This window comes from Mustela nivalis, assembly GCF_964662115.1.
Source record: "Mustela nivalis genome assembly, chromosome: 12".
Lineage (NCBI taxonomy): Eukaryota > Metazoa > Chordata > Mammalia > Carnivora > Mustelidae > Mustela > Mustela nivalis.
The window spans coordinates 60,372,249-60,399,630 of NC_139031.1; the positions used below are offsets into that span (position 1 = coordinate 60,372,249).

The following is a 27,382-nucleotide window of genomic DNA, read 5'->3' on the forward strand; positions in this document are numbered from 1 at the left end:
CTGATCCTGAAATTGTAGAGAGAGAAATTGAAAAATAATTATAAAGGACTGAATAGAGAGCATTAACTAGAATTAGAATCAAATCTGAGACAGGCAAAAATAACTGGATGGGCCAGAAAATCTGAGTGGGCCTGGAACCAAGTAACTCATTACAACAATAGTTCATTTGTAGGGATAAGTAGTTCTGATGTTATGATTCAGCTATCCACACGTTGTGCTTTTAGCCATTGCCTCTGTGTTCCAGGATATATTTTATTTTTTAACTCTAAGACATTAGAAGAAAAAACCATAAAACCTCTCCATATCTTTTAGGAAGTTCATCTTCTGTCCACACAATGATCAGGAAATAGGATTTTATACCTAGAGTTCTATCAATGGAGATTTTGAAAAAATAATGGAAAATTTCAGAAAAAAACAGAAAATCTCCCACTGGAGATATTTATTTCTGCTTCTAAATAAGGTGTGGTACACTAGTAACAGGAGCAACAATCCTCTGTGGAGAAACTTGAATAAGTACGAGTTTAGCATAGATTTTTTTCCCCCCAGAAGAACAAGGAAGAGTTGATTAAAATATGTCAGTGAATTATGGTCACACACGGACTACACTTAAGTCATTATTCATGGATTATTTCTGTCTTCAGTATCCCATCAAGCTCAGTGTTCTGCACCGAACTGTGTCCCACCTCTCCCGGATCACATGTTGAAGCCCTAATCCTCCTTGTGACATTTTTTGGAGATCCCTTTAAAGAGGTAATTAAGGTTAAGTGACGTCAGAAGAGTAGGACCTGACTCCACTGGGACTGGTGTCCTGCAGGTAGAGGGAAGACACACCAGAGATGTGTGCGCCCAAAGAAAGGGCCAGGTGAAGGCACAGAGACAAGGCAGTTGTCTGTAATTCTTGCCAGACCTCTACTCTGGCAATATCTTGATCTTCGATGCCAAGCCTCCAGCATTGTGAGAATATAAGTTTCTGCTATTTAAGCCACCTAGGCTGTGGTATTGGGTTATGACAGCCCTAACTGACTAATACACTTGATCCTCAGAATAATATTTATAGCAAGTATGTGGAGATGGTTGTAGACTTGTTGATTAGATATTTTGCTTCTTTTTCATTACTCACTTTGAGAAGTTTGACACGGATGGTGCTGCAATGTATACTGTTTTTTTAAAAGGAAGGGGAACCCGACTCCATATTTGCAGCATTGCAACAGATGGTGCGCCACCGCCCCCCACCATTCCCACCGTAGTAGGAGAGTGATGTCCTCATCAAGCTGTTGGTATAGTTTGTGAAATTTAAATCTTTATGTGATTGGGACTGCTATGAAGATGGATATTTTGAACAATCCCACATTTAAAAAAAAATTCTTGTCTTATGTGAATCAGGGTCACTGAGAAAAACTATGACATATGTTTGTTCCTATAAATACTTTAAAAAGATAGCATCATTCTGTTTTATTTGAGTCAAGACATAAGGATAATTTTTTTTCTAGGCAATATGGCATTGTGAGCAGAGGCATATGGACCTCTCTTTGTAAGTCCCTAAAATGACCAGTGGGATATACAAATAGAGAAGAAAATGCATCAGTCCTTGAAACAGAGGTAGAGCCCATCTAGAAGCTAGACCCTTAAAGGAGTTTCTATTTGCTAAGATGATACTGATATAAGATCGAAGGAACCGAGGCATCAAGGCAGAGGAATAGCCCCTGTGACATCGAGTAGAGTCTCTGAAAGAAGTAGGTAGAGATGCTGACAGTGCTCTGCCTCATACCCCAACCCAGTAAAGGCTGGAGGCAAGAGCAATAAGACAGACCACCACTCAGTGCCCTTCTGACTCTGCCAACAGGCAGCATGCAGACAGCAAACCAGCTGGAGTGTGTGTTCAGTCCTTTACAGAGAAGGCGGTTTTCTCAGAAGTCTGTTGTATATTTCACCACACAGCTAGTGTTCATGTGCTAGCCTCTTCCCCACCATCAGTCTCAACACCCATACTTGAGAAGTTGAAACTAGAAAATACAATTGAGAAATAAGAAAGAGGAATACTCTCTTCTTATTTTAATCTGGACTTAAATATCCTTGATTGGAATATCTGGGAAGAACTCATCTAAACTTAGGAAATGAATCTGTTGTAACTTCCATTTGACTATAAACCAAAATGGAGCAAGCCTACACCTTCTTTCCCTCTCAAAGAATAAACAGAAAAGTCAAGAGGCCTATGTCAAAGTATTGCAATTCCAAACACAGGGACCACTCTAGCAGCTTAGCTCTGAAACAGTCTAAAATAAGAAAAAAAATCTTTTTTCGATGTTTTGTGACCTTACTCAAGTGTTTTGATTTGCGATCTCAATGCAGTTTAAGAGGTTATCCAAGCAACAAGCATAAGCAAAGAGTAAGCAAAATGTGATTGACTAGGAAAGCCTGGGAATGAAAATCAAGGCTATTGATTTAAGACTTGCACAGAAGTAATGAGTCTGTTGGATACGCACTTTAATTATGATGTAGAAAATGAGCTCATGGACACCTGGATGGCTCAGTCAGTTAAGTGTCTGCCTTCAGCTCAGGTCATGATCCCCTGGTCCTGGAGTTGAGTCCCACATCAGGCTTCCAGCTTGGTGGGGAGTTTGCTTCTCCCTCTGACCCTTCCCACCACTTATGCTCATGTGCTTTCTCTCTCTCTCAAAAGTAACTAAAATCTTAAAAAAAAAGAAAGAAAAAATGAGCTCAAGAACTATCCTATGTGCTTCTGAAAACTGTACCGACAGTCCTTGGGGTGTTTCAATTTAGAATTTTTTGACCTTATAGTGGTGTGAAAGTGATATACATCCAGTAGAAAATGTACTTTAAACGTAGAATTTTGATTTTTTTTTTCAGGGCGAGCAGTATGTGCTATGATATTGTCTCATGATGCTGGGCAGTAGCAGCGAGCTGCAGCTCCCAGTCAGCCACATGACCATGAAGGTCAACAAGCAGTACACCTACAACCATTCTGTACCCATTCAACCATTCCGTTTTTCACTTTCAGTATTCAGTAAATTACATGAGATATTCAGCACTTTTATTATAAAATAAATGATAAGCTTATGTAAATTTTGTGAGAATGTTGAAGGTAAGCCAGGCTAAGTAAGCTATGATGTTTGATAGGTTATATGTATTATGACTTAATGATCATTTCAACCTATTTTGGATTTTTTGGGCACATAACACCATACATCAAAGAAGATCTGTGTAATGTCTTGGGTTAATATAAAGAAAAGATCAATTAAAAACAACAGCTCAGTCTGAGTTCATCCTAGCCAGAAAGGACTGCCAGGGAGTTTTGAAGCACATTAAATATTGAGAGGTAATTCTCAACCATTGTTTTGAATATAGTCACAAAATTGATTAAAGAATATTATTTTAAAAACAATGGCCTATATTACTAAAAGGAGCTTGATGGAGTTTATGTCCCCATAAACATATCAACCTAAAAAAGATAAAAGAAACTTCTGTGAATAATATACAAGAACATCTTCAGAAAACTTTAAGCAAGCACTATTACTTGTAGACCTTCATTAATTTTAAGAATAAAGCCTTTCTTTGCTTGACATCAATTCTTGAGAGTAAATTTGTGGTGCCTCTAGGTGACATGTAAGTGGGTGTTGAGTAAACCATCAATAGAACCTTCTTGGAATTAAAACTGCTTTGGTTAAATATACCTTAAATTACTACCACACATTTGTAATAATTAAGAAAAACAAACAAAAAAGTCACTCTTGACACTGTCATTGGCCCTACAGCAGCACCCTTTGGCATATGTTTCCTAACACAATGGTAGGGCTTTACACAAAGACCTTTGATATTTATTTAACTGACTGAACAACAGAAAAACAAACAAAAGGAAAGCAATTTATAACTGATTTTTTTTTTTTTAAGTCTTTGGGATCTTTTTTGTCAGTCCCTATGCAGAAATTAAGATTGAAATCCAAGAGAATTTCTTTGTAATAGTGAATTAGCCCTCAAATGATCTTGGTTAAAGAAACAATGCTATTTCAAGAAAAAGGTGGGTTTTCAGGGAAGACAATGGACAATAAATGCAACATCAGGAGGTTTTGAATGCCTAAAATGCTCAGCTGTTTTGATAAATGGATGAATGAATTATTCAACTATTGCATTTTTTTCAACCTTTAACCTTAATGTAACTTTGGAATGACTACAGAAAAGGCATATTATTTTACAAATAGGTCTAAAAAATTAGACTGAGCATGAGGATCTCTGATTTAAAGTATTTTGAGAATCCAAATGTACATTTCCATGGTGAGAAACAGTTAAAAATACATGTGTGGCATATTTTTTGACATTAGAACAAAAATTATTTAATTCTTAAAATTCAGTGTTAAAAATGGATGATAATCTAAACTGTTTCTTATTAAAATACTGAGGATTTATTTTCCATATGAATATTCCCACTTCCTTCTGTCACCCCTCACAATAATAACCAAATAGGCTATTTGAAGAACTTATTATGTGTTCTAGTCAAACCACCCTTCATATTATAGACTTCTGGGAATTGAAGTAAGAAATAGAGGAAGAACATGGCTTCTGCTAATCACCAAAATGTTGTACAGCAGAGTAGCTAAGAGCATGGTCTCTGAAATCTAATGCCAGCTGCCATTAATTAGCTGTGTGATCTTAGGCAGGTTACTTAATCTTTCTGTTCCTCAGTTTCCTCATCTCCAAATTTGGGATTACGATTATAGCCTTGTCATGGGATAGCTGTGAGAATTAATGAATTAATGAATTAATTCATTAATTCAATAGAAGTATCTGTTCTTGTTATTATCAGCATAACTACAAAACCTTTCCCTTTAATAGTAATTTCATTGGACAGGATATTCTTGATAGAAATTTAGTCTTCATTCCCACGTGACACACACAAGTCAGAATAATTTTCACTGATAGACTACCAGGGTTGATGTTGTATTACTTTGACAGCCTCATTACATTATTACATTAAAATGACACACACCATATTAATAATCTCCATTAACTATATTTTTAATTTGTTATGATCTATTTCAAATGTATTTGCATGTGTGTGTGTCTGTATTTATATAGGTTTATTACATATTATTGAAACTCCCTCATGTATCCTTCCAAGATCACAGCAAGTAGTAGTTAGAAATATAACCTGTAGGAGGCAGATCACCTAGATATAAATCCAAAAGCTATAGTTTTCTTACTTAGTGACTTAGGGGAAGTTACTTAATCTCTCCTCTCCTTATGTAGTTTCCCCATTTGGGGGATAATTATTCCTTATCTCCAAATGGGGATAGCTGAAATCTCTACCGCCATGGGGTTTTGTGAGAATTAAATAAATTAGTATTTGTTAAGTACTTGGAATACTGTAACATTGCTTGGCACATAGTAAATATCAATAAGCATTTGTTATCAAATGAATACATCCCACTCTATCCACAAGTGGAACTCCTATTCTAATTTTATATTTAATATTCTTTGCTTTTCTTTATATATTGACATATCTATGGTCTTTAACCAAAGACCACCAGAAACACACCTGATTTTTGAACAAGTTGGATTTATTACTCATTGAGCAAGGGAGAACCCATACCATGGGTGGCCATGGGCATCTCAGTAAGGGTGTCAGAAAGCACTTACAGGATTTAGGTTTCCGTGAAGTATTTTTTAGGAGAATTTAAATACGTGGGCTTTGTTCTGGATTGAATACTGTAAGGAAGGAAGGATAATTCTATGGTGGGGTATCTTGATAAACATTATTGGGAAGAAGGAAGGTCTGAAGGGAGGCTAAAGCTCTAATTGATAAAAAAAAAAAAAAAGCAGAACTCATTCATATTATCTGGGAGAGGGAGATGCATGATATTTTTTATGGTTCTTGTAGCATCCTTGTTTTTACTTAGACAAATGAAGTAGTCTTATTTTTTATCTTACTCCATCATAGTCTAGAATGATCCTATCTTATGTGAGGCTCTAGGAAATTGTTTATGTCCAACAGGAGAGCACCACGGCATAGCTCTGAGTGCCAGACCAGCTCCTGAAACAATAAAGACCTAGTTGAAAGTGTCGAGCCAATTCTCAGACAAAAGTGGACGTTCTCCTCTTTCCCAGACTTAGGTGTTTGTCCCAAACCAGGACACTGTTGCTTGTTGTTTATAACTATATACGGATGGTGTCATTTAGTATATATTCTTCTTGAACTTGCATTCTTCATTCTTTTGATATATTTGTATGCTGAATCGTATTGATAATTGTGCTCTAGTTCATTTATTTCCACCTCTCTATAGCATTATATAGTATGGACAAGCATAATTTAGTATTCCTTCTCTTTTTTTTGGACATCTGAGTTGTTTCTGAATGTTTACAATTATAAACAATCTTTCAGTGATAATTCCTATCAATATCTACTGAGGTAAATGGCTGATAGTTTTTCCGAGGTATATACCTATTAGTGTTCATATCTTCAACCATAGTTTAAAATTCCAAGTTATTTTCCAGAATGGCTAAAACAACATAGAGTTTTTCCAGCAATGTTTAACTGTTCTAGCTGCTTTACATCTCCTCCAGTATTTGGGATTATCAAACTTTTGAATTTTTGATAAACTAGTGGTTATAAAATGTTATTTCAGATTTTATTTTTCTATTCAGTCTGGTAGTCTTTGGCTTTTAGTGGTTAAAAGTTTAGTCTTTTGTAGTCATTTCTTCCATCTTATTTTATTCTCCGGGTTCCCCCTTTTATGTGTTTTGTTTTGTTTTTCCTTTCTTGACTCCATGTGAATTTATTACCACACTTAATATTATTGCATTGCTTCCCTCAGTTCAGAAGTTATACATCCCTATCCTATTTATATAAAGAGATTACTTTAAAATACGAAGGTAAAGACTCGAATGAATACAATCTGTAATTAATGTATTTATTTTCCTAAGGACTTTAGGTCACCTCTGATTACCCTTCATCAACCTTCATATTATATAGTCTAATATTTTAGTTCTGTCTTGTGATTCATAACTAACTCTCTGTATTAGTTTTCTGTTGCTACCATAGCAAATGACCACACGTTTAACACCTTATCTTATAGTTCTGTAAATCACAACTCTGACATGGGTCTCTCCAGGCCAAAATTAAGGGCTTAGGGGAGCTGCAATCCTTTCTGGAGGCTGTAGGGGAAGACCTGTTTCCTTTTTCATTTCAGGTTGTTGGCATAATTCAGTTCCTTGCAACTGGACTACCAAGATATCCATTTCCTTGCTGGTTGTCTATCTGGGAGTGGTTCTTAGCTTCTACATGACACCCATATTTCTTGCCTCTCCCCCCGATGACTTTCTTCAAAGTAATCAGTGGCGAATCAGGCACCTCTTTGCTTTGGGTCTCTTCTCTTCCTTCCATCTTATTTATATGACCCATCTGAGGAAGGGTCTCTGCTTTTAAGGACTCATGTGGCTATATTAGTCCCGCCTGAATAATTCAGAATGATTTCTGCATCTCAGGGTTTGAAACCTGAATCACATCCTTTTTTCCATTAAGATATATGCACGGGGCGCCTGGGTTGCTCAGTAGGTTAAGTGTCTGCCTTCAGCTCAGGTCATATCACAGGGTTCTGGGATCAAGCCTCCATGTTGGGCTCCCTGCTCAGCGGGGAGCCTGCTTTCCTTTCCCACCTATTTGTGTTCTCTCTCGCTATCTCTTACTATCTCTCTCTCTCTCTCTCAGATAAATAAGTAAAATTTTTTTTTCAATTTTTTAATTTTTTATAAACATATAATGTATTATTAGCCCCAGGAGTACAGGTCTGTGAATCGTCAGGTTTACACACTTCACAGCACTCACCATAGCACATACCCTCCCCAACGTCCATAACCCCACCACCCTATCCCTATCCCCCTCCCCCAAGCAACCCTCAGTTTTTTTTTGTGAGATTAAGAGTCTCTTATGGTTTGTCTCCCTCCTGATCCCATCTTGTTTCATTAATTCTTTTCCTACCCCCCAAACCCCCCACATTGCATCTCCACTTCCTCATATCAGGGAGATCATATAATAGTTGTCTTTCTCTGATTGACTTAAATAAGTAAAATCGTAAAATAATAATAATATATTCACCAATTCCAAAGATTAAGACATGGAGTCTTTGGAGGACCATTATTCTACCTACCATACTCCCCTATTTAATCATTATAATTATACTTTTACATTCAACATTTATTTTTACTCACATGGAATGTTTTCTTTGCCATTCCATCTGGCATCTTAGACCCTGCTTCTGTGTTCGCATTCCTTTTTAGGAGAAATAAGCTCTTTGGAAATTTCCTTAATAGTGACGGTCTTCTATAGATAAGTTTTCATTTCTGTCTTAAAATACCTGCCTTTGTCCCTGATATTAAAGAACTCTAAATAAGCAATTCTAGGTCTCCCACCAGGCCATTAAACTGGAAGTTACGTGACCTGGGATCAATAATGCCCCCAAAGAAGAGGACAGTGTTAGGACTCTAATGCCATATCGAGTGCATGCTGTGTATTTGGAGATTCTTTTGAGGATTTTCCTTTCTTGTAATTCCAGTTGTAAAATTGGAATGCTTTATTTTTAAAATAACATATAGACTTCTGCTTCCACGAAGATAGAAGAAATGCCATTTTTCCTAATGCTTTTGCTAAATTAAAAATATGTATATCCTGATAATTCCTAGCAAACAAACCATAAGACGCCTCTGAAAGTTGGAGAGAAGGAAGGCAAGCTAGAGCTCTTAATACTCAAGAAACAACAAGGCCATAAGTTCCCTCGGTTGCTGTCTGCCTCCTGTATCTCGGATTTGGTGTGAAAGAAGCCAGCAACCCAGAAACACTGGCAGGTGGAGATTTTTTAAAAAGTCCTAACAAATGCCTACTCAGGCAATGTTATAAATTGCTTCTAATGCAATATTAAGATTGAAATCTATTTTGTATCTAAAATAAAACCTAAACTCCTAAGGAGAAAAAAGACACAAATTGGTAGAGTGTATTACAAAATATGACCCAACTATACATGTTTTGCAAGAAACTCACCTCAGCTATAATTAACAATATACCCAGGTTGAAAATAAAAAATGGAAGTCAAGCTATCATGAAAATATTATCCAGAGAAAAGCAGGAGTAGTTGTATTAAAATCAGGTAAATTAGCTATCAAAACAAAAAAATTATAGAAACTGAGAAAGACATTATATAATAATAATTTGTCTCCCACCAAGAAGACAAATCCTAAATTTGTATGTCCTAAACAATATACTATAAAATATGTGAACAAAAACTGATAGAACTAAAAGGAGAAATACAAAAATTCACAATTAAAATCAGAGATGACTACATTCTACTTCCAACACTTAATAAAACAACTAGGCAGAAAATGAACAAGATTTCAAAGAAATGAACACCATCTCATTGAATAGAATCCGGTAGGCATTTGTAGAGCAGGCTATCCAACAAGAATAGAATACATCTTCTTTTCAGGTGTCTGTAGAACATATACAAAGATAGACCATATTCTGATTCATAAAACCTTAACAAATTTAAAAGAATTTAAATCATACAGAGTGTGTTCTATGAGCACAATTGGAATCAAATTAGAATTCTGTCACAGAACGATAACATTTCTTCAAATCTTCAAACACTTAGGAAATAGAGGACATACTTTTAAATAATCCATGCATGAAAAAGGAATTCTCAAGGAAAATCAAAATACTTTGAACTGAATGAAAATGGAAATATATCAAAATCTGCGTAACATAACCAAAGCAGTGCTGAGATGGAAATTCGTAACACTAAATGCTTACATTAAAAAAGATGATAAGACAGAAATCAATATAATCTGAGCTCCCAGTTCAAGAACTATGGAAAAAGAGAGCAAAAGAAGATGACAGCCAGCAGAAGGAAGGAAATAATAACAGTAAGAACAGACAGAAATCAATGAAATTGAAAACAGAAAAACAATAGAGAAAATCAGTGAAACAAAGAGCTGATTCTTTGAACAGACCATTAAAATTGAAGCTTCTAGCAAGGCTGATAAAGTAAAAAGAGAAAAGACACAAATCACCAACATCAGGGAATGTCAGTTTAACAGGGGATGTCATGTAGACCCTACAGCCAGCAAAAAAATAATAAGGGGACACCACAACTTTATACACATAAATTTGACAATGTAGCTAAATGGAAGGAATCAAAAAATCAAAGTGGAAAAACACAACCTATCGTAATTTGCTCAATCTGAAATGGATTAGTTTTATCCAGAAAATAGGAGAAGAGGGGACAAAGACAGTACAACAAAAATTCACCATTTTTATAGGCTAAAAAAAAAAAAAATCAAGTGGTAATATTAGTCAATGGAGAAAAAGTATTTGACAAAATTCAACACCTACTGATAATAAAAACCCTTAGAAACATCCTCAGTTTGATAAAAGGCATCTACAAAAACGTATAGCTATCATACTTAGTAGTGCAAGCTTGAGCTATTCTTTCCCTAAGATTAGTAACCAAGTGGCTCCATGGCTTTCTTCTCTGTATGTCTTCCCATGGCCACCTTATAAGGACATCAGTAGCTGGATTTAAAGCTCATTCTAATCCAGTGGGACCCCACCAGCTAAATACGTTTGCAATGGAACGCCCAGGTTAAAGCCTCAGCCTTCAGCTCAAGTCATGATCCCAGGATCCTGGGATCTAGCCCCGCATTGCATCAGGCTTTCTGCTCGGCAGGGAGCTTGCTTCCCTTCCTCTCTCTCTGCCTGCCTCTCTGCCTACTTGTGATCTCTGTCTGTCAAATAAATAAATAAAACATTTTAAAAAATTAAATTAAAATAATAATAATAAATAAATAAATACATTTGCAATGACCTTATATCCAAATCGAGTCATACTGTAAAATTCTAGTAGACTGAATTTGAGTGGGGGAGGGAGGCATGGGGAGACACTATTCAACCCAATACTGTACCCTGGTTGTTTCAGTGTCAGGATTCTGGTTGTGACATTATACTACAGGTTTGCAAGATCTGACTATTGGGGGAAGCTGGGTAGAGGATACATAGGATCTCTGTGAAGTTACAATGTCATGAGAATCTATAATTATCTCAGAATAAAACATTAAATTTTAAAAATCATATATTTGCTATTCTCAAGGGTATGTATTCAGAATATCTCACTGGGCACACTGCTGGAAACAAATACCTGGTTTACATTCTATACTTTTTTTCCCATTGTAATGCTGTAAACATAAAAATAGAAAAATATTTCAAACCTACAAAAATGTACCAGTCTCGTTTTTGTTTGTTTCATTAAGTCCAGAAAAGTTTGTACATTCTTTTATGGCCTCATAAAGAATGCAATGCACAAATAATTTATACCATTTAAATCATATGCAAACAATAAAATGTGCCCTTTATTTTTAAGAGATCAATAATAAGACTTTAAAAAAATTTAATAGAAGTTCTGTGAAACTTGTACTGGGTGAATAATTTCTTAAGTAATAAAATTATATAAAAGTAATGACTGGATATTTCTAAGAATTTCAAATCTCAACATTTGAGAATATGGGTAAACACTGCATTCTGTAATACAGTAGTACAGGAATTCTGTCTCACAGATTAAACTAGAATCCAGTAAATTTTCCTTGAACTGTCCTTTATTTCATTTATTGAATCAACAGTGATTCCAAATAATTCATGGGCAAAAATAGAATTGATTTAGGGTTTTTGAGGAGTTCAGCTAGTATCTGTGATTTACCTCAGTCAATATATACTGTATTTACCAACAACAACAAAACTAAAATGAAAATCACCAAAGGAATAGATCATATACAACAAATATATATATTCAAATATGTATTTTTATAAAAACATCTATAAAGTTGAGGTTATTTTTCAATAACTATTATCTCACTATTGACTTGGTTAGCTTAGCAGAAGATCTGAAGAGTATTTTGCTTCAGGCAGTATTTTCTCAAGACTTTATTCATCACATTTATCTTTTGATAGCTCAAGAAGATTCTTTTGACTGGTTATTCTATTTGATTCATTCAAAATATACCAAAAGCTAAAAGCTTATTTTTTTAAAAATGACCAGATATTAGAATGTTTTAACCTGTTTCCTTGATAAAACCGGTTTCCCTCCTAACGTTTTCAACCTCATATATTCCTCACAATTGCATGGTCAAGACAGACTTTGTAAGAGTAGACTTCTCTTTGTAGTAACTGTAATTTCCAAAACAATGTAACAACACTAAATTTTAAGTTAATTTTAATCTATTGAAAGAAAAAAATGGAGACTTTTCAGGTAATAAAACATACAATTGTTAATTAAAATGTTAGTGTGAAAGACTCTACAAGTGAAGAAATTACATTTGTTAATTTGCAGTTATAGGAGATTTTCTACATATTGTACCCTACATCAGTAAAGGTTCTCCAGAGAAACAGACCATTAGGATATATGTTTAGATCTATAAGAAGAGACTTATTATAGGAATTGGCTTGCAGAATTATGGAAATGGTCACTAGTGTAATTCCTAGTTTTCCAGAACCAGGAACTCTAATGTCCAAGAGCAGGGGAAGATGCATTCCACAGCTCAAAAATAGAGAAAGAGATTTTACCCTTCGTTCACCTTTTATCTCTACCTGGGTTCTCAATGGATTGGATAGTGTTTCCCCCAACCCCCATTGGTGAAAGCTGTCTTCTTTACTCAATCTGCTGATTCAAATGCTACTCTCTCTCAGAAACATCCTCACAGACACACCTAGAAACGTTTTAGCAGCTTTGTGGGCATCCCTTAGCCAGACAAGTTGACATATAAATTAAGCACCACAAGACTCATAAGCCTATAAGGATATTAAAAATTGTTTTCATTTTATATGAAATATATATCACTGACATCATTTTCTTTTTTACATTTAAAGAGGTGAAGCATTTATTTCTGAATTTTCTGTCATTAGTGTGCCAAATACTTTCGCTGTTGAAAGCAACAAAATTAATCATTTTTGGCTATGGCTGATATTACGATGCACAATAGCAACAATTCCAGTAAACTTAAGTGAGAATGCTGGTAGTGTCCAGAGTAACCAAACTAGGAGTGCCCATTTATTTTCACTACAGTGGCTGGCATGGGGGGTGGGAGGGAGAAGAGAGAGATTAAGTCATGTACTCCTAGGAGAAAAAGAAAAAAAATCTGCAGAATATTTTTCAGAACTGAGAAACTATTTTAGGAAGAGGGGTTAATGTAATAGCCTTCAGGTAACGCTTATGATTGTGTGTGTGTGCATGCAGAAAATTGAGAGATGCATGATACCTACAGTTTGCCTTAGAGTTTAAACTATAAGCAAATATATTGAGTACATTTATATAAAGTTAGGATCATTTAGCCTAAAATATCTTAATTTCTCTATGAGCTTCTACGTGTAACCCATGTGATTGGAATTTGATAGTTCTTCACATAAAGAGAATGAGAATTATCTAAGACCTCTATTATTTCAGTCATTTATGTACAAGGGTCAGCATTCCAAATTATCAGATGAAAACAGCAGCTAGCTTTTATTAAAGGAAGTGGCAAAGACATTTGCTTCTTAAAAGCTTTAAAACGAAAGCAACTATAGCTTTATATTATATAATATACTGCTAAATTTGATTCTCTTCTGCTTTCCATACAGCTTCAAATAGCTCTCCTAGTCATTTTTAGCCAGAACTTTGGATGCATTTGACATTGTGTCAAATGTGGGTTCCACACAAACTAGCTGAACTTCAGGCATCAAAACAGAAGGGAAGCAAGGGCAAGCAATATTTATTCACAGATCATTGGTCAACATATGAAGAAACGTGGATAATTCTAAATTAGTCACCTTAGCAGTTCTGAGATTTGGATCACATATGCAGATAATATATTCTGTAAAAGTTCTAGAAAGTATCTGGTGAGTCATGTAGCTGGGGTAGAGAGAGATGCACCATTGGTGGCATGCGCTCTTCGTTATATCTACTGCTTGCCCTTCTGTGGACCAAAAGAAAAGGGAGACTACTCCACCAGAAGCCACCCAGTAGAGACTTTTTCCATATATGTTATAGCGGTAGGCCCTCTCCCACTGCGCTCAATCCTCTGAAGTGGATTCCATTTATTTAGAATCCAAATATAGAATTGTAGAGATAAAATTAACCTTAAGGCTTGTTCCACGATTTAGGAAAGTTAATCTCGCATTATTAAATCACCAGGCTAATAAGTGATAAAGCTGCTGATGTCTCTGAGATTTCTAGTCCCACTTCCTTGAACTACACTATTCTGCTTTTTCCCCACTCCCTCTCCTTCTTTTCTAGGATGTAACTAAGAAGCTGTGGAATAATATCTTGGTGGCACTTGTCCTTCTCTGTACACACAGAAAAATCGTATTGTTGACCATGGCATTTTGTTGAATTCTTAAGGGATCTCTGTATTTTTTTCTAAACAGCCTCAAAACCAGTGGACTTGAACTCATGCACTGGCCCCGTCCCTAATACTACACAGCTCTGCCACATTCCCTGTCCTGTTGAATGTGAGGTGTCACCTTGGTCGGCTTGGGGACCTTGTACTTTTGAAAACTGTAATGACCAGCAAGGCAAAAAAGGTATGTACTAGTAACATGGCATGCTTAAAACTCCCATCAGTTGAGTCAGACACGAGTTATTTTAAATAATAACATCAGTGTGCCAAATACTTTCGCGGCCACTATTACTCTCTGTTACTTGTGCTTATTCATTCATCTGTGGTATTTTCCAGAATGGCTAAAGAGTATTGAATGCAAAAGATGAATAAACCTATTCTGAGGTTGGTACCAGAACATTAAAACTGAAGTTAATGATCTAAATCTTTGTCCCCTTATCTGTAAAAGGGATGTAATATCTGCTACTGAAGTTTTCTCTAAAGATTCAATGAGATAATAAGCATAAAGCACTCAATTCAGTGCCTGGTCCATAGCTAGTCCTCAAAAAAACAAAAAACAAACAAACAACAACAACAAAAAAAACCACTGTATTACTCTGAAGGTAAGAAAGGAAAAAAAAAAAAAACTATTGCTCTTATGATGCAAATGATATATCTAAGAGGAATAGATGAAATGTAGTGGTTTCCTTTGTGGTGGTATGATGGGGTAGTTCTCACAGGACCTAGTAATGAAAAACATTTTCTCCCAAAGACAGTTTTCTAGTGATTCTAATATGTTCACATAGCAATAAACAGACTTATTAATTTTGGTACACCCTGTCCAGAAGGACAACACGTAGGTGCTATTAAAGCACAGAGCACGACTCTGAAGAGACCTCATTAGCGCCCAGATGCTTTATATCATCACTGGTTCATATTTCTAGGGCTTCGAAAATCAACTTAAGGCTCAAAGAGACACTTTATCTGGGACCATCCAACTTCTCAGAGGTTTCTTTTCAAATGTAATTATGTGATAGTGCTGGAAAATTCAAAATAATAGCACTTTCTCTGGTCATGAATATTTCTAAATAGCTTGAGATTTCATTGTCTCTTTGAATATTTTATAACTACAGACTTTTCCAGATCAACCGAAATCATTTTCTGTGTGCATCTTTGTCTGTCTGTCTGTCTTTCCTGCTCTGCTTCTGCCTCTCTACCCCTCTCCAGTCCTGTGAAGGAGATAAGAGATATATGATTTTTCTTGCCTTCCCTCCTTGGCCATTCTGTTCATTCATTTATTCACTTAATAAATGATTAATGGGCTCACATAAACTAGAGTTTGGGGATATACAAGTGATTAAAGCAAATATGAATTTTACCCTCTGCCCTCATCTAGCTTTCCCTCAAGTTTTCATTCAGCCTTTGGAAATAGTCAGCCCAGGGCAGTAACAAGAAGTATGTCCTTCCCCAATCATTCAGGTTTCAAACTGAGGAAGCGGCGTATCACCAATGAGCCCACTGGAGGCTCTGGGGGCACTGGGAACTGCCCTCACTTACTGGAAGCCATTCCCTGTGAAGAGCCATCCTGCTATGACTGGAAAGCAGTGAGGCTTGGAGACTGTGAACCAGACAATGGAAAAGAGTGTGGCCCAGGCACCCAAGTTCAGGAGGTGGTGTGCATCAACAGTGACGGTGAGTCGGGCAGGTGCCTCTACCCTGTTGGCGAATGTCTTTTCAACCTTGGCGCTATGCCTTCACTTAGTTAAAATCTCCTGTCCCTCCATCAAAATGCGCTCCCCGTACAAATGCAGAAATAGCTGCTTCTTTCTTTCTTCTTTCTTTCCTTCTTCCTTTTTGCTTTCCCTCGCTCTGTTCTTCCCTTCTCTCTTTCCCTTTTTCTCTTTCTTTCCTTTTTTCTTTTCTTCCTTCTTCTTTTTTTTTTTTTTTTTTTTTTGGTTTCTTTTTCTTTTCTTACCCCCTATTTCTTAGTCTCTCAATCTCTCTCTCTCTCTCTCTCTCTTTCCAATGGTGGCAATGAGGAGGTTCTTTGAACAATCACAGGGTATTTTTTAATTTGAAAGCAGGTAACATAGAATAAAAATTAAATCCTCATCAAGGCAATGAATTTTATTTTATTTATTTTTTTTAAAATATTTTATTTATTTATTTGACAGAGAGAGAGATCACAAATAGGCAGAGAGACAGACAGAGAGAGAGATGAGGCGAAGCAGGCTCCCTGCTGAGCAGAGAGCCCAATATGGGACTCGATCCCAGGCCCCTGGGATCATGACCTGAGCCGAAGGCAGAGGCTTAACCCACTGAGCCACCCAGGTGCCCCAAGGCAATGAATTTTAAATTGCCATTTAAAAATAGCATGGAGGAGCACCTGGGTGGCTCAGTTAGTTAAACATCCAACTCTTGATCTCGGCTCAGGTCTTGATTTCTGAGTGGTGAGTTCAAACCCTATGTCAGTCTCCACCCTGGGCATGGAACCTACTTAAAAAAAAATTAGCCTGGAAAGGTAACATTTTCTAAGTGGGCATTTTTAATTTGCCAAAATATTTAAACAAAGAAGGATTGCAAGAATTAGTTGACTTGACTCAAGATGCCTTTATTTTCTGCTCTGATATTGTGTCTTAGGATGTAATTTAATTTCCAGACAACTAAGCCACATGGCCTATTGTGGTCTAGGTTCCTGAATCAACCTCTGACTCCTGCCCCACTCCCACCCCACACCTCCCCAGCCCCACCCAGGAATATCCTAGAAGTACTGCGAGGGTGATTTTCCACAAGATTCCTTTCCTAAACCATAAGAATTGCCATAAAAAATCATAATAATAAAATTTTTTTAAATTACCTTAGACTTTCACAACTGATTTTTGTTTGATAAAATATACTGTCTTGTTGTTACTCTGATGTAAGATTTTTTTATATTCTTTTCATGAATGCTGCTATTATTTTGGGGAGATCCCCTTACGCTTCAGTAATCTCTGAGTCACACTTAGGAAACATAGAGCTCCTCACGACATAGTTTAAAACCTTTGACTAAGATCATCTTTAAGGGTCCTTTCAACTCTCGAATGCTGTGACTCTGCACATCAGAGCAGCATGAGCACCAACCCCAGGGTCCCATGATTTGACAGTTTATGCGGTTTACAGCATATGCAGAAACATTCTGGTGCCCCCTCAGGGACAGTGGAACATCTGGTAACCGTCATATTTCCTTCCATCCTATTTTCTTCCAGCAAGCAGAATTGTTTCCTCCTGTGACTCAGTCACTGTTCAGTAGAGAAAGATACTCTCTGGGGTAAGACATGGACAGACCCTGCTAGTACTGAGAAATTAGCCTTTCGACTTTGAAACGTACAGTGTTGTCTTTGTCTAGGGACCAACATCATCAAGCAGGACAGCATTGGGTAAAATCCAGACCGGCACTTGAGGTAGAAAGGCAGAAAAGGGGATTATTGCTTCAGATATTTTAGGATGAATTTTATGTATTCTGGGTTTTTTTCTAGATTTACTGCTTTTCATAGATAATTACCCATAATACATCCTCTCTTTAGCTCTTACCCAGTTCTACTCTAAAGGGAAAGAAAAGAAGGACATTGACATCTAATGGGGAAAAGAAGCAAAAGAATTACATTTATCCATCTACTTCAAATCTTTGTGTGGATTAGATGGCAATCTATGTTTTCTTCTTTCTGAGTTGCTTTGAAAATAATGAGTCATGTTTATTTCAGCATCACTGGTATCTCCCTTACTGATACTTCTTACTAATTTTTTTCCTAAATTCAAAATTTTTTCATGTCCTTCCCTAGACCTGGGGATCCCACACATTGTATGAGGTGTATGTGAGTAAACTAAGATGACCAAAAAAAAACTCCAATAAGATAGAGAAGTTCCTTGTTCATGGAACTTCTGCCTAAATATTATTAAATGAAAAATCAGAAGATCAATGATCTTCTTGGGTGTTTGTACAAATTCAGTGTATTTTAAATACACAGAGGAACTGGCTATCTTAAAAATATCCATAGTTGATTTTTATTTTGTCAGCTAAAAAATATTTCATGACACAAGTAATCACCCCCTAAATTATCTTATGGAATGCTAAAACACGAAAATACAGGCAGAGGAAGGAGTTACATATGTCTTGTTATTTTGAAAAATAATGTACCTTATATCCTAAAACACGCATTGGTAGCTCCCAGGATGCCTCAGCTGGTCTCACTTTGCCTATATCCCAGAAAGAGTGAATTAAGGAAAAGAAGTATGCTATTGATACTCAATTTGTTGTTATTGCCCTTTATCAGGACATGTCTTTCCTCATTAAATTTTACTTTCTGACATGAATTTGTTATGGTGCAACTCAGTATTTTAACTGGCTTAACTACGGAACTGTATAAAATCAGGGCAGTTCTGAGCTGCGATCGCGGCTATGGCGTCGTTACTTTGGGGAGGCGACGCCGGGGCGGCGGAGAGCGAGCGGCTGAACAGTCATTTTTCAAACCTCATCCATCCCCGGAAGAACCTTCGGGGCATTAAGAGTTCTACAGTCCCAAATATAGATGGTTCTATTAATAATACGGAAGAAGATGATGAAGATGTAGTGGATTTGGCAGCTAATTCACTCTTAAATAAGTTAATCCGACAGTCCTTAGTAGAATCCAGTCACCGAGTTGAAGTCTTACAGAAGGATCCCAGCTCTCCACTCTACTCAGTGAAAACGTTTGAAGAGCTGCGGCTGAAGGAAGAGCTATTAAAAGGGATCTATGCAATGGGATTTAACAGACCATCCAAAATCCAAGAGATGGCTCTCCCTATGATGCTGGCCCACCCACCCCAGAACCTCATAGCCCAGAGCCAGTCTGGAACAGGAAAAACAGCTGCTTTTGTCTTGGCAATGCTAAGCAGAGTCAATACCTTGGAATTGTTCCCACAGTGCCTCTGCCTAGCTCCTACTTATGAACTGGCTTTGCAGACTGGTCGCGTGGTCGAACGGATGGGAAAATTCTGTGTGGATGTTCAAGTGATGTACGCCATTCGAGGGAATCGCATTCCCAGAGGCACGGACATCACCAAACAGATTATAATTGGCACTCCTGGGACTGTTCTAGATTGGTGTTTCAAGCGAAAATTAATTGACTTGACTAAGATTCGTGTGTTTGTCCTGGATGAAGCGGATGTGATGATTGACACACAAGGATTCTCAGATCAGAGCATTCGGATTCAGAGAGCTTTACCTTCTGAGTGCCAGATGCTCCTCTTTTCAGCGACCTTTGAGGACTCTGTGTGGCAGTTTGCAGAGCGAATCATTCCAGACCCTAATGTTATTAAGTTACGAAAAGAGGAGCTGACCCTGAACAACATCCGACAGTATTACGTGTTGTGTGAGAGTAGGAAAGACAAGTACCAAGCCCTGTGCAACATCTACGGTGGCATCACCATCGGGCAGGCCATCATCTTCTGCCAGACTCGTCGAAATGCCAAGTGGTTGACTGTGGAGATGATGCAGGACGGCCACCAAGTGTCTCTGTTAAGCGGAGAGCTGACCGTGGATCAGCGAGCCTCCATCATTCAGAGGTTTCGGGATGGGAAAGAGAAAGTTCTTATAACGACCAATGTCTGTGCTCGAGGGATCGATGTGAAGCAGGTCACAATTGTCGTGAACTTTGATCTCCCTGTAAACCAAGCTGAGGAGCCAGATTATGAGACTTACCTTCACCGCATAGGGCGGACAGGACGCTTTGGGAAAAAGGGCCTCGCCTTCAACATGATTGAAGTGGATAAGCTGCCCTTGCTCATGAAAATCCAGGATCACTTTAACAGCAGCATTAAGCAACTCGATCCTGAAGACATGGATGAAATTGAAAAGATTGAATATTGAAGACAGAACTTTGTTGCTTGTGAAATATCTAGTTTATGTGAGAATGTCCCAGTGGGTTTTGAAGGTAATTTTTTCTGTTTGGGCTTTTTCAAAGTGAAACTGTTAAATATGGCAAAATAAATGTCATGGTACCTTAGTCTTAAAAAAAAAAAAAAAAAAAAAAAAAAAAAAAATCAGGGCAGTTCTTCATCATTATAAATTCTCGAGGCTGCTCAAACTTGTATATGCTGAAACCTAATTGTGCTGATAGAACAGAGCAAAAGCTGGAGACTTGTAAATACTACTCCAGTATTATCATGTGGTCACCTGGTAAGTGTTTAGCAGCTGCACCAAATGTTGTTTTGTAATTAAATCGAACCCAGGGAATTAAAGTTGATTAGTTGTACAGACTCTACCCCTAGGCCTGGCTGCAGCTATAGATTTTGTTTTATAATTAAGTTAAAGCTCAACTAGGGAAATGAAAAAATTAGAGCCTGTGAATGTTAGCAAATAATAAAAAGGCTTTTTTTTTCTCTCCCACGTTCCTCACAAAATTCACAACTTTGTTAGCGACCTCAAAGCATTTGAAGCCTCTTTTCTTTTTCCTGAAATATCCTCTGCCCAGGCTTCCTGAGATCATTAGTATTTGTTGCTGGTTATTATTCACTTTTCCAATTGTCTTTCAAGAAGCAGGATTGGGGAAGGGTTTTGAGAATACTCAGGAGGAATTTTACATAGATTCTCTGACAGACAGAAGGTATAAACAGAAATGTGAGACAAAAGAGAACTCAGAAGACAATTAGACTCCACAAAAAGAGATAAATATGTGACGTGTAGTAGAAAAAATATCGCTCATAATTTAAGGATTGTCAGAAAAGCAGTTCCCAATCTCTGAGCACAAATATAGGTATTATTCCAAACGTCTGATGGTGACATTGTGGTTGGGAAGAGGAGTGATCCTAGAGTTTTGTGGACTTTTAAGGAAAACTAAAAGCTGCCCTATTTCTATTTTTGTGAAATTTGTGTGTTTTATTTAAAGGCATAAATTTGGTGGGACAAGAGTACTTTTAGGACTCTTGGTTGGTATAGTAACTAATTGGTTGTTTAGAGATAGAACAAAGCAAGACTTTTTAGGCTGAGAGTGGAAGAGAAAAATCCATTGTCTTATTGATTACTTAAGGAGACTATAAACCAAATATTGTTTGCACATAGCCCTCTTCTCTGTTGAAAAAAAATGATGCCACCCATATCACATTACTATGTGCTCTATTTCAGATATGAGAATGTCAAAGCCACAGTTTTGTATTTTGTTTTGGTATTACAGTATAAGCAGTGAACTTCAGCAGTTTCAAAATGCCTACCACTCTTATGTTACACTTCTTAGTCTTTCCACATCAGCAAAAGCTAACATGTAACCACTGACATTGACGTGTGTGACTCACATTCATACCTGACAGATTTTTATGAAAACAAAATACAATATTTCTGTGGAAGTAAATCAATACAATTCATCATTACATTGCTCCTAAAGGCACAGTAGAAATAGCAATGACCAGCCAGGGCCCTCAAAGTATACCATGTTATTCACGGAGCACTGTGGTTCTGGCTCACCTTCTTCCTCTTCCATTGGGTAAGACAAGTCATGTCAACATTTAAATAAATGAAAATGCCATTATTGTATGGATAACCTGTAATCACTCTGATTTGTTAAAATCAGCTGACTTGAAATGTCACTAACAACAAATAATTTCCGTACACCCAAAACTTGATTGTAACACACCATTGGATGATGCCACTCTGGTTAAAAATTATTGAATTATTAAGAACGTATGCCAACAGATGCCTCATGTACAAATGGAAGTACTACATCAATAATGTAAATGGATATAAGATACATTATGTATCTATTCATTTTACTCGGCTATTTTTTCAGTTTACCCTGTGAGATGCTAGATCCATTCTTGCAAAGAGTGTTCTGGACCCCCTAGTATCAGAATCTCCTTAAGTATGCTCTGAACTCAGAATCCTCAGTCTTCTTTTCTACAGACCCAATGAATGCAGTCTGTGCAGGCAAGTCCCAGAAAGGGCATTTTTATGCAGCTCCCTAGATTGTTGCCATGTACAATGAAGTTTATGAACCAGTCTACTACAATAAGAAAAGGATTGTTTCAGTGGAGCAAGGCTCAACTCTTTTACCCAAACACTGTCAGCACCAGAGCAAACGGATTTGATTTGGATAATGCTTTAAAAGACCTGTGAATAATAATACATTGAGATTAGTAGTGAGGCATGCCTTTACAGTAAGTTTTTCTGCCTCTTTTGGAACCACTTCTGTATCTCATCAGAAGTGCCAAAAGAGCCAGCTGTAAAAAACAGGAGATGATGATATTAATGTTCAGGGCCCTGGCTTGTCACGTGACTGCGTATTCTTTCTGAAATATTATAGTCCGAATTTCTTCCTTCTGGAATGAGCTGTGCATCCATACTTGAGTAGAGGGAAGGAAAGACTTGAATACTATTTCTTTCCCAAGTACTTCATGCCATACTTCTTTTTTCCCACATGTTCAGTATTAAGAGGAATATAAGGAAGGGGCTATCGTTTCAATATCTTGAGGTAAACACAGGAGTAAACATCTAGAAAACATTGAAAATCTTAAAACCTTTGGAAGGCAAGACTCAGTGTAGGGAAAGATGGAGTGAGGTACTGCTCTATTTTATTATAAACCTTATAGTATAATTTGTGTCCAATTTATAAATTGTATAAACATGGAATTATTTTGTCCAAATATGTATTTATTAAGAAAACAGTGTGGAGGGGGACAGAGGTATGTGGAATGAGAAGTTAAAGAATGGGGAGCAGTTGGGGCACCTGGGTGGCTCAGTGGGTTAAGCTTCTGCCTTCGGCTCGGGTCATAATCCCAGGGTCCTGGGATAGAGCCCCACATGGGGCTTTCTGCTCAGCAGGGAGCCTGCTGCCCTTTCCCTCTCTCTGCCTGCCTCTCTGCCTACTTGTGATCTCTGTCAAATAAATAAATAAAATCTTAAAAAAAAAAAAAAGAATAGAGAGCAGAGTATTCCAAGAATAGGAAGAGAGGTTATAATAGTTTATAGTTGAGAGTAATATTTTGACTAATTGAGAGTATTCATAAGCTCTCTTGGAAGCATAAGCCAGGTCAAGGGTTATGAGGCACACAGTTTATTAAGGATATGCTCCCAGGAGAAACCAGTAAGAGGAGCGGGAGTAAAGAAGCAAAATCGAGAAGAGGAAATGTGTGTTGGGTTCCCAAGACTGCAATATGGTCCTGCAATTCACTAGAAGGACTCATAGAACTCAACTCTCACTTTTACAGTGAGAAAATACAAAGTAGAATCAGCAAAGGGAAAAGGCACATGGGGCAAAGTCTAGAGGAAGCCAAGCACAAGTTTCCAAGGGTCCTCTCCCCATGGCATCACCAATGCATTGCGACAGACCACGTGCAGCATTGTCTTCAGGGAAGCTCATCTGAGTCTAGGTGTTCAGGTTTATGTCGGGGGTCAGCCATGTAGTCACCCTCTGCTAAGCTCATAAAAAATATTCTAGACTCCCAGAAGGAAAGTACATGACCGGCCTAAACCACATTGCTTGTGCAAATACTTTAAGTACAGTGATCAACACTTCTCATTTTGAGAATAGTGGAAGTCTCCAGGAACTTAAGTTCCCAGATGCAAGCCAGGGGTCAGCCTAGTGAACAAGACTGTCTAAGGGTGACACTCTTGGGCCTGCTGGGTTAACTGTTTTGCACAGGAAAACAGCGAAGTTGCAGACTCACTGATACTCTGGAGTTTAAATTAAACCACAAAGGTTGTGATTTTAGGAAAAAAGAAGCTGGGCTTTTTAAACTTGCACTGGTCACCCGTTGGCTCACAGCTGCTGCAGGAAGGAGGAAGATGGGGCCCAGAAACTTCTAGTTCTCTCTATTAGTCGGACGACTCTAGTGCCCAGGGTAATTCGCCTGAAAGTCAATATGAGATATTAGCCCCAGAATCTGAGAGATGGGTGCAAAGATCCAGGAGTAAAAAGGGTCCCAGGAGTTCCAAGCTCTGCAACAATATTGTCCAGGAAGAGATTCAGTTATGGTGGGGAAGGTTTATAAATGTTATGTGTACTAAGCAAACCTAAAACCTTATGATTGTGTCTTTAGTACCACTACAGAGGAATATCCATGAGGATATGCATTTTCCAATTTAGGGAAATGATTTGGTGGGACATTTTGGTTGACAGATATATGTACTCTTTATATTGCCTGATTAATAACAAGAGAAGAGCTGAGTTCTGCAAAATAAAATAGAATATTTAAGCTACCTGAAGCAGTATGGAGAGAGATGTATGGAGCTTGGGGATTGATAAAAAGATGTGAGGAGGGTCTGAAAGAAGTGAGAGAAATGATCTCAATGAAGACAAAGTTTGAGGAGGGTCACAGCTAACTAGAAACACCCTTTAGTATGAAATAGGTTTCTTTAGGATGGTACAATTTTCTTGAGGTTCTACTAAGTATCCTGCTTTGAAAAGCAAGTGATCACCCTAGGAATGACTGATGGAGGCAAAAATTTGGAACGAGAAGTTTTAGGGGAAATATTAGCTCCGTGAAAACCCCAACAGAAAATGAAGACAGGGAGGATCTACAGCCACTTAAGAGGCTGCTGAATACCCCAGCCAAATTCAAGTAATTCTATTTGAATTTTAATGGAAAAATGAAACTTCAAAAGGCTGAAAAAAAGCAACAGATACTGAGATTGTTTAATATTTGAAGATGTTAGACTATCTTTTTGAGAACATAAAGAGCCTAGTCATAAATATTTTTGTTCCTTTCCACCAGGACAATAAATTTTGTGCTGTATTTTGTCATAATTATTTATCAATGACGGACGAGAAGTGAGAGTTAGGGAAACTTAAGTTACAATTTGTGTAATTTTAGAAGAGAAACTAACCTAAGTCAGATTGACTTCTAAAACTTTGGTGAGAATTCCAGGTTCGGATCAATTCAAATGTCTGTAGACCTAGATGAGAACACAATTTCAAAAGCAGGATCACTATCTGGAACTGGAATCTGCTTCTTAACACAAATTACACAGCCATTACATGGAAAAGCCAATCTTTTAAATGCAAGAATATGTCCTATAACTGAATTGTTTTTCCATAATTTAAGCAATAAATCAACTAAGAAGTTCCCCTTCCTGGAGAATGCCATGCCATTTAATGTGTTTGGAATATAATTAGGTTGGATGTTATGCTTAAATCTAAGGTCTCTTACTTTACAATTAGGATCATCTAACACAGTTGGTAGGAGTTTTTTCCTATAATTGGGTTGAGATTCTTTATTTAATTTGTTGTAAAGATGAAAGTCATTATCGCTTTTTAGAAAATTAAGGCAGTAGGTTATTCTTTAGTGTTGGCTTGTACTAACCACAATTTTATTTTGGCTTAAAAAATCTAGCATAGGATAACCTGATCTGTCTACCGTGGTGTGCGTGTGTGTGTGTGTGTGTGTGTGTGTGTGCATGTGCACACGCACGTATGTATTATATTTTGATACACTGCTTTTTTTCTTGTTTTTTTTTTTAAGATTTTATTATTTATTTGTGAGAGAGAGACAGAGATAGGTACAGAGATAGTGAGGGAGCATGAGCCAGGAGGAGGGGGGAAATAGGTTCCCCACTGAGCAGGGAGCCCAATGCAGTGCTCGAACCCAGGACCCTGGGATCATGACCTGAGCCAAAGGCAGACACTTAACCAGCCAAGCCACCCAGATGCCCTATTTTGATATATTGTTAATAAAAATTATTTTTTGTTTTTAAGGAAACCATCTGGATTGAGCCAGTGTTCTTTTGCACTTAAATGTCTTAGTGAAGAATAGGGCTTTATAAAGAATTTTCTTTTTTTTAATAGTAAGGGAGAATTAGTGGAAGCCTCAGATGAGGCTAAATAAGTTAAATAAGCAATAGTTTACTTACCGCTTTATAAGATACAACATAAATTTCCCACTAAGTGCTACCTATCACTTCAAATAGGAAATGTAAGAAAAAAAATAAAGACAAAAAGCCTTTCACTTTATCATAGGTAGTCAAGCACCTTTACAAAACTCAAGTCAGTCAGTTTACTTATAGCTGCATCAGTAAAGACCAGTATGGGTGGAAGGGACACTTTCAGTCAAATTAGACAGAAGCTGAATTTTTAAACCCAACAGGTGCATCTCTTTCCTTACATTATCCTTTGTTTGCTTCTTCATCTCTGCTTATCTCTTATCGCCTGTCAGACTTTGTCTTCCCATGACCTCATGGATTTTACTTTCTTCTGATTCCTTTCCTACCTCTCAGGCCATGTATCACTTAACTCTTACCGGCTAACATATCACCTAAAACTCACTGGCTGAAAACAAAACCAATTCAGATTTTCCATGATTCTGGGACTTTCCAGTTCAGGTTTCATCTGGGCTCATTTATGGAGGTTTGGCTATGACTAGAAGGTCCAAGATGGCCTCCCTCATGTATTTCGGAGTTGGTACTGTGTGCCGAGGCACATTGGTGCTTCTCCACTTGGACTCTCTTCCTCCTATAACCTAGACCAGCTTTCTTTTTTTTTTTTTTTTTTTTTTAAGATTTTATTTATTTATTTGACAGAGAGAAATCACAAGTTGACAGAGAGGCAGGCAGAGAGAGAGAGAGAGAGGGAAGCAGGCTCCCCGCTGAGCAGAGGGCCCGATGTGGGACTCGATCCCAGGACCCTGAGATCATGACCTGAGCCAAAGGCAGCGGCTTAACCCACTGAGCCACCCAGGTGCCCCTAGACCAGCTTTCTTAAACGGCAGTTTGGGGGCATTGCTCTGACAGGACAAAAACAAGCTGGCAGACTCTCGAGCTGCGCGTTGTCACTTCTGCAACATTCTCTTGGTCAAAGCAAGTCACAGTGATGACTCAGATTTCATGGGTAGAGAAATAGACTCCATCTCCTGATGAGATACAAAGAATTATGGCAAAAAAATTTAATTTGTTACAGTCCACCATCTTGTCTCAATTGTTTTCATTCCTCCCACAGGCAAAGTACAGCCCGTCCTAACCCAAGAACACCAAGATTCCCATACA

General features: G+C 37.5%; 2 protein-coding genes across 2 annotated transcripts in view; both read left to right on the top strand.

Annotated features, from left to right (window-relative positions):
- THSD7A (thrombospondin type 1 domain containing 7A) overlaps positions 1-27,382 on the top strand; it is a 453,551-nt gene that overhangs the window by 270,946 nt on the left and 155,223 nt on the right. Inside the window, exons 5-6 of the mRNA XM_082693331.1 lie at positions 14,450-14,605; positions 15,880-16,092. Coding sequence (XP_082549457.1) covers positions 14,450-14,605; positions 15,880-16,092 — 369 coding nt within the window. The remainder of the gene's footprint in view (positions 1-14,449; positions 14,606-15,879; positions 16,093-27,382) is intronic.
- On the top strand, positions 18,825-20,421 carry LOC309845419 (ATP-dependent RNA helicase DDX25). The gene has a single exon (XM_082693328.1). The coding sequence runs from the start codon at positions 18,836-18,838 to the stop codon at positions 20,282-20,284; it is 1,449 nt and encodes a 482-aa protein (XP_082549454.1). The 5' UTR covers positions 18,825-18,835; the 3' UTR covers positions 20,285-20,421.

Excerpts from the sequence above, each read along its gene's own strand:
- LOC309845419 (XM_082693328.1), top strand. The coding sequence starts at position 18,836 with ATGGCGTCGTTACTTTGGGGAGGCGACGCCGGGGCGGCGGAGAGCGAG.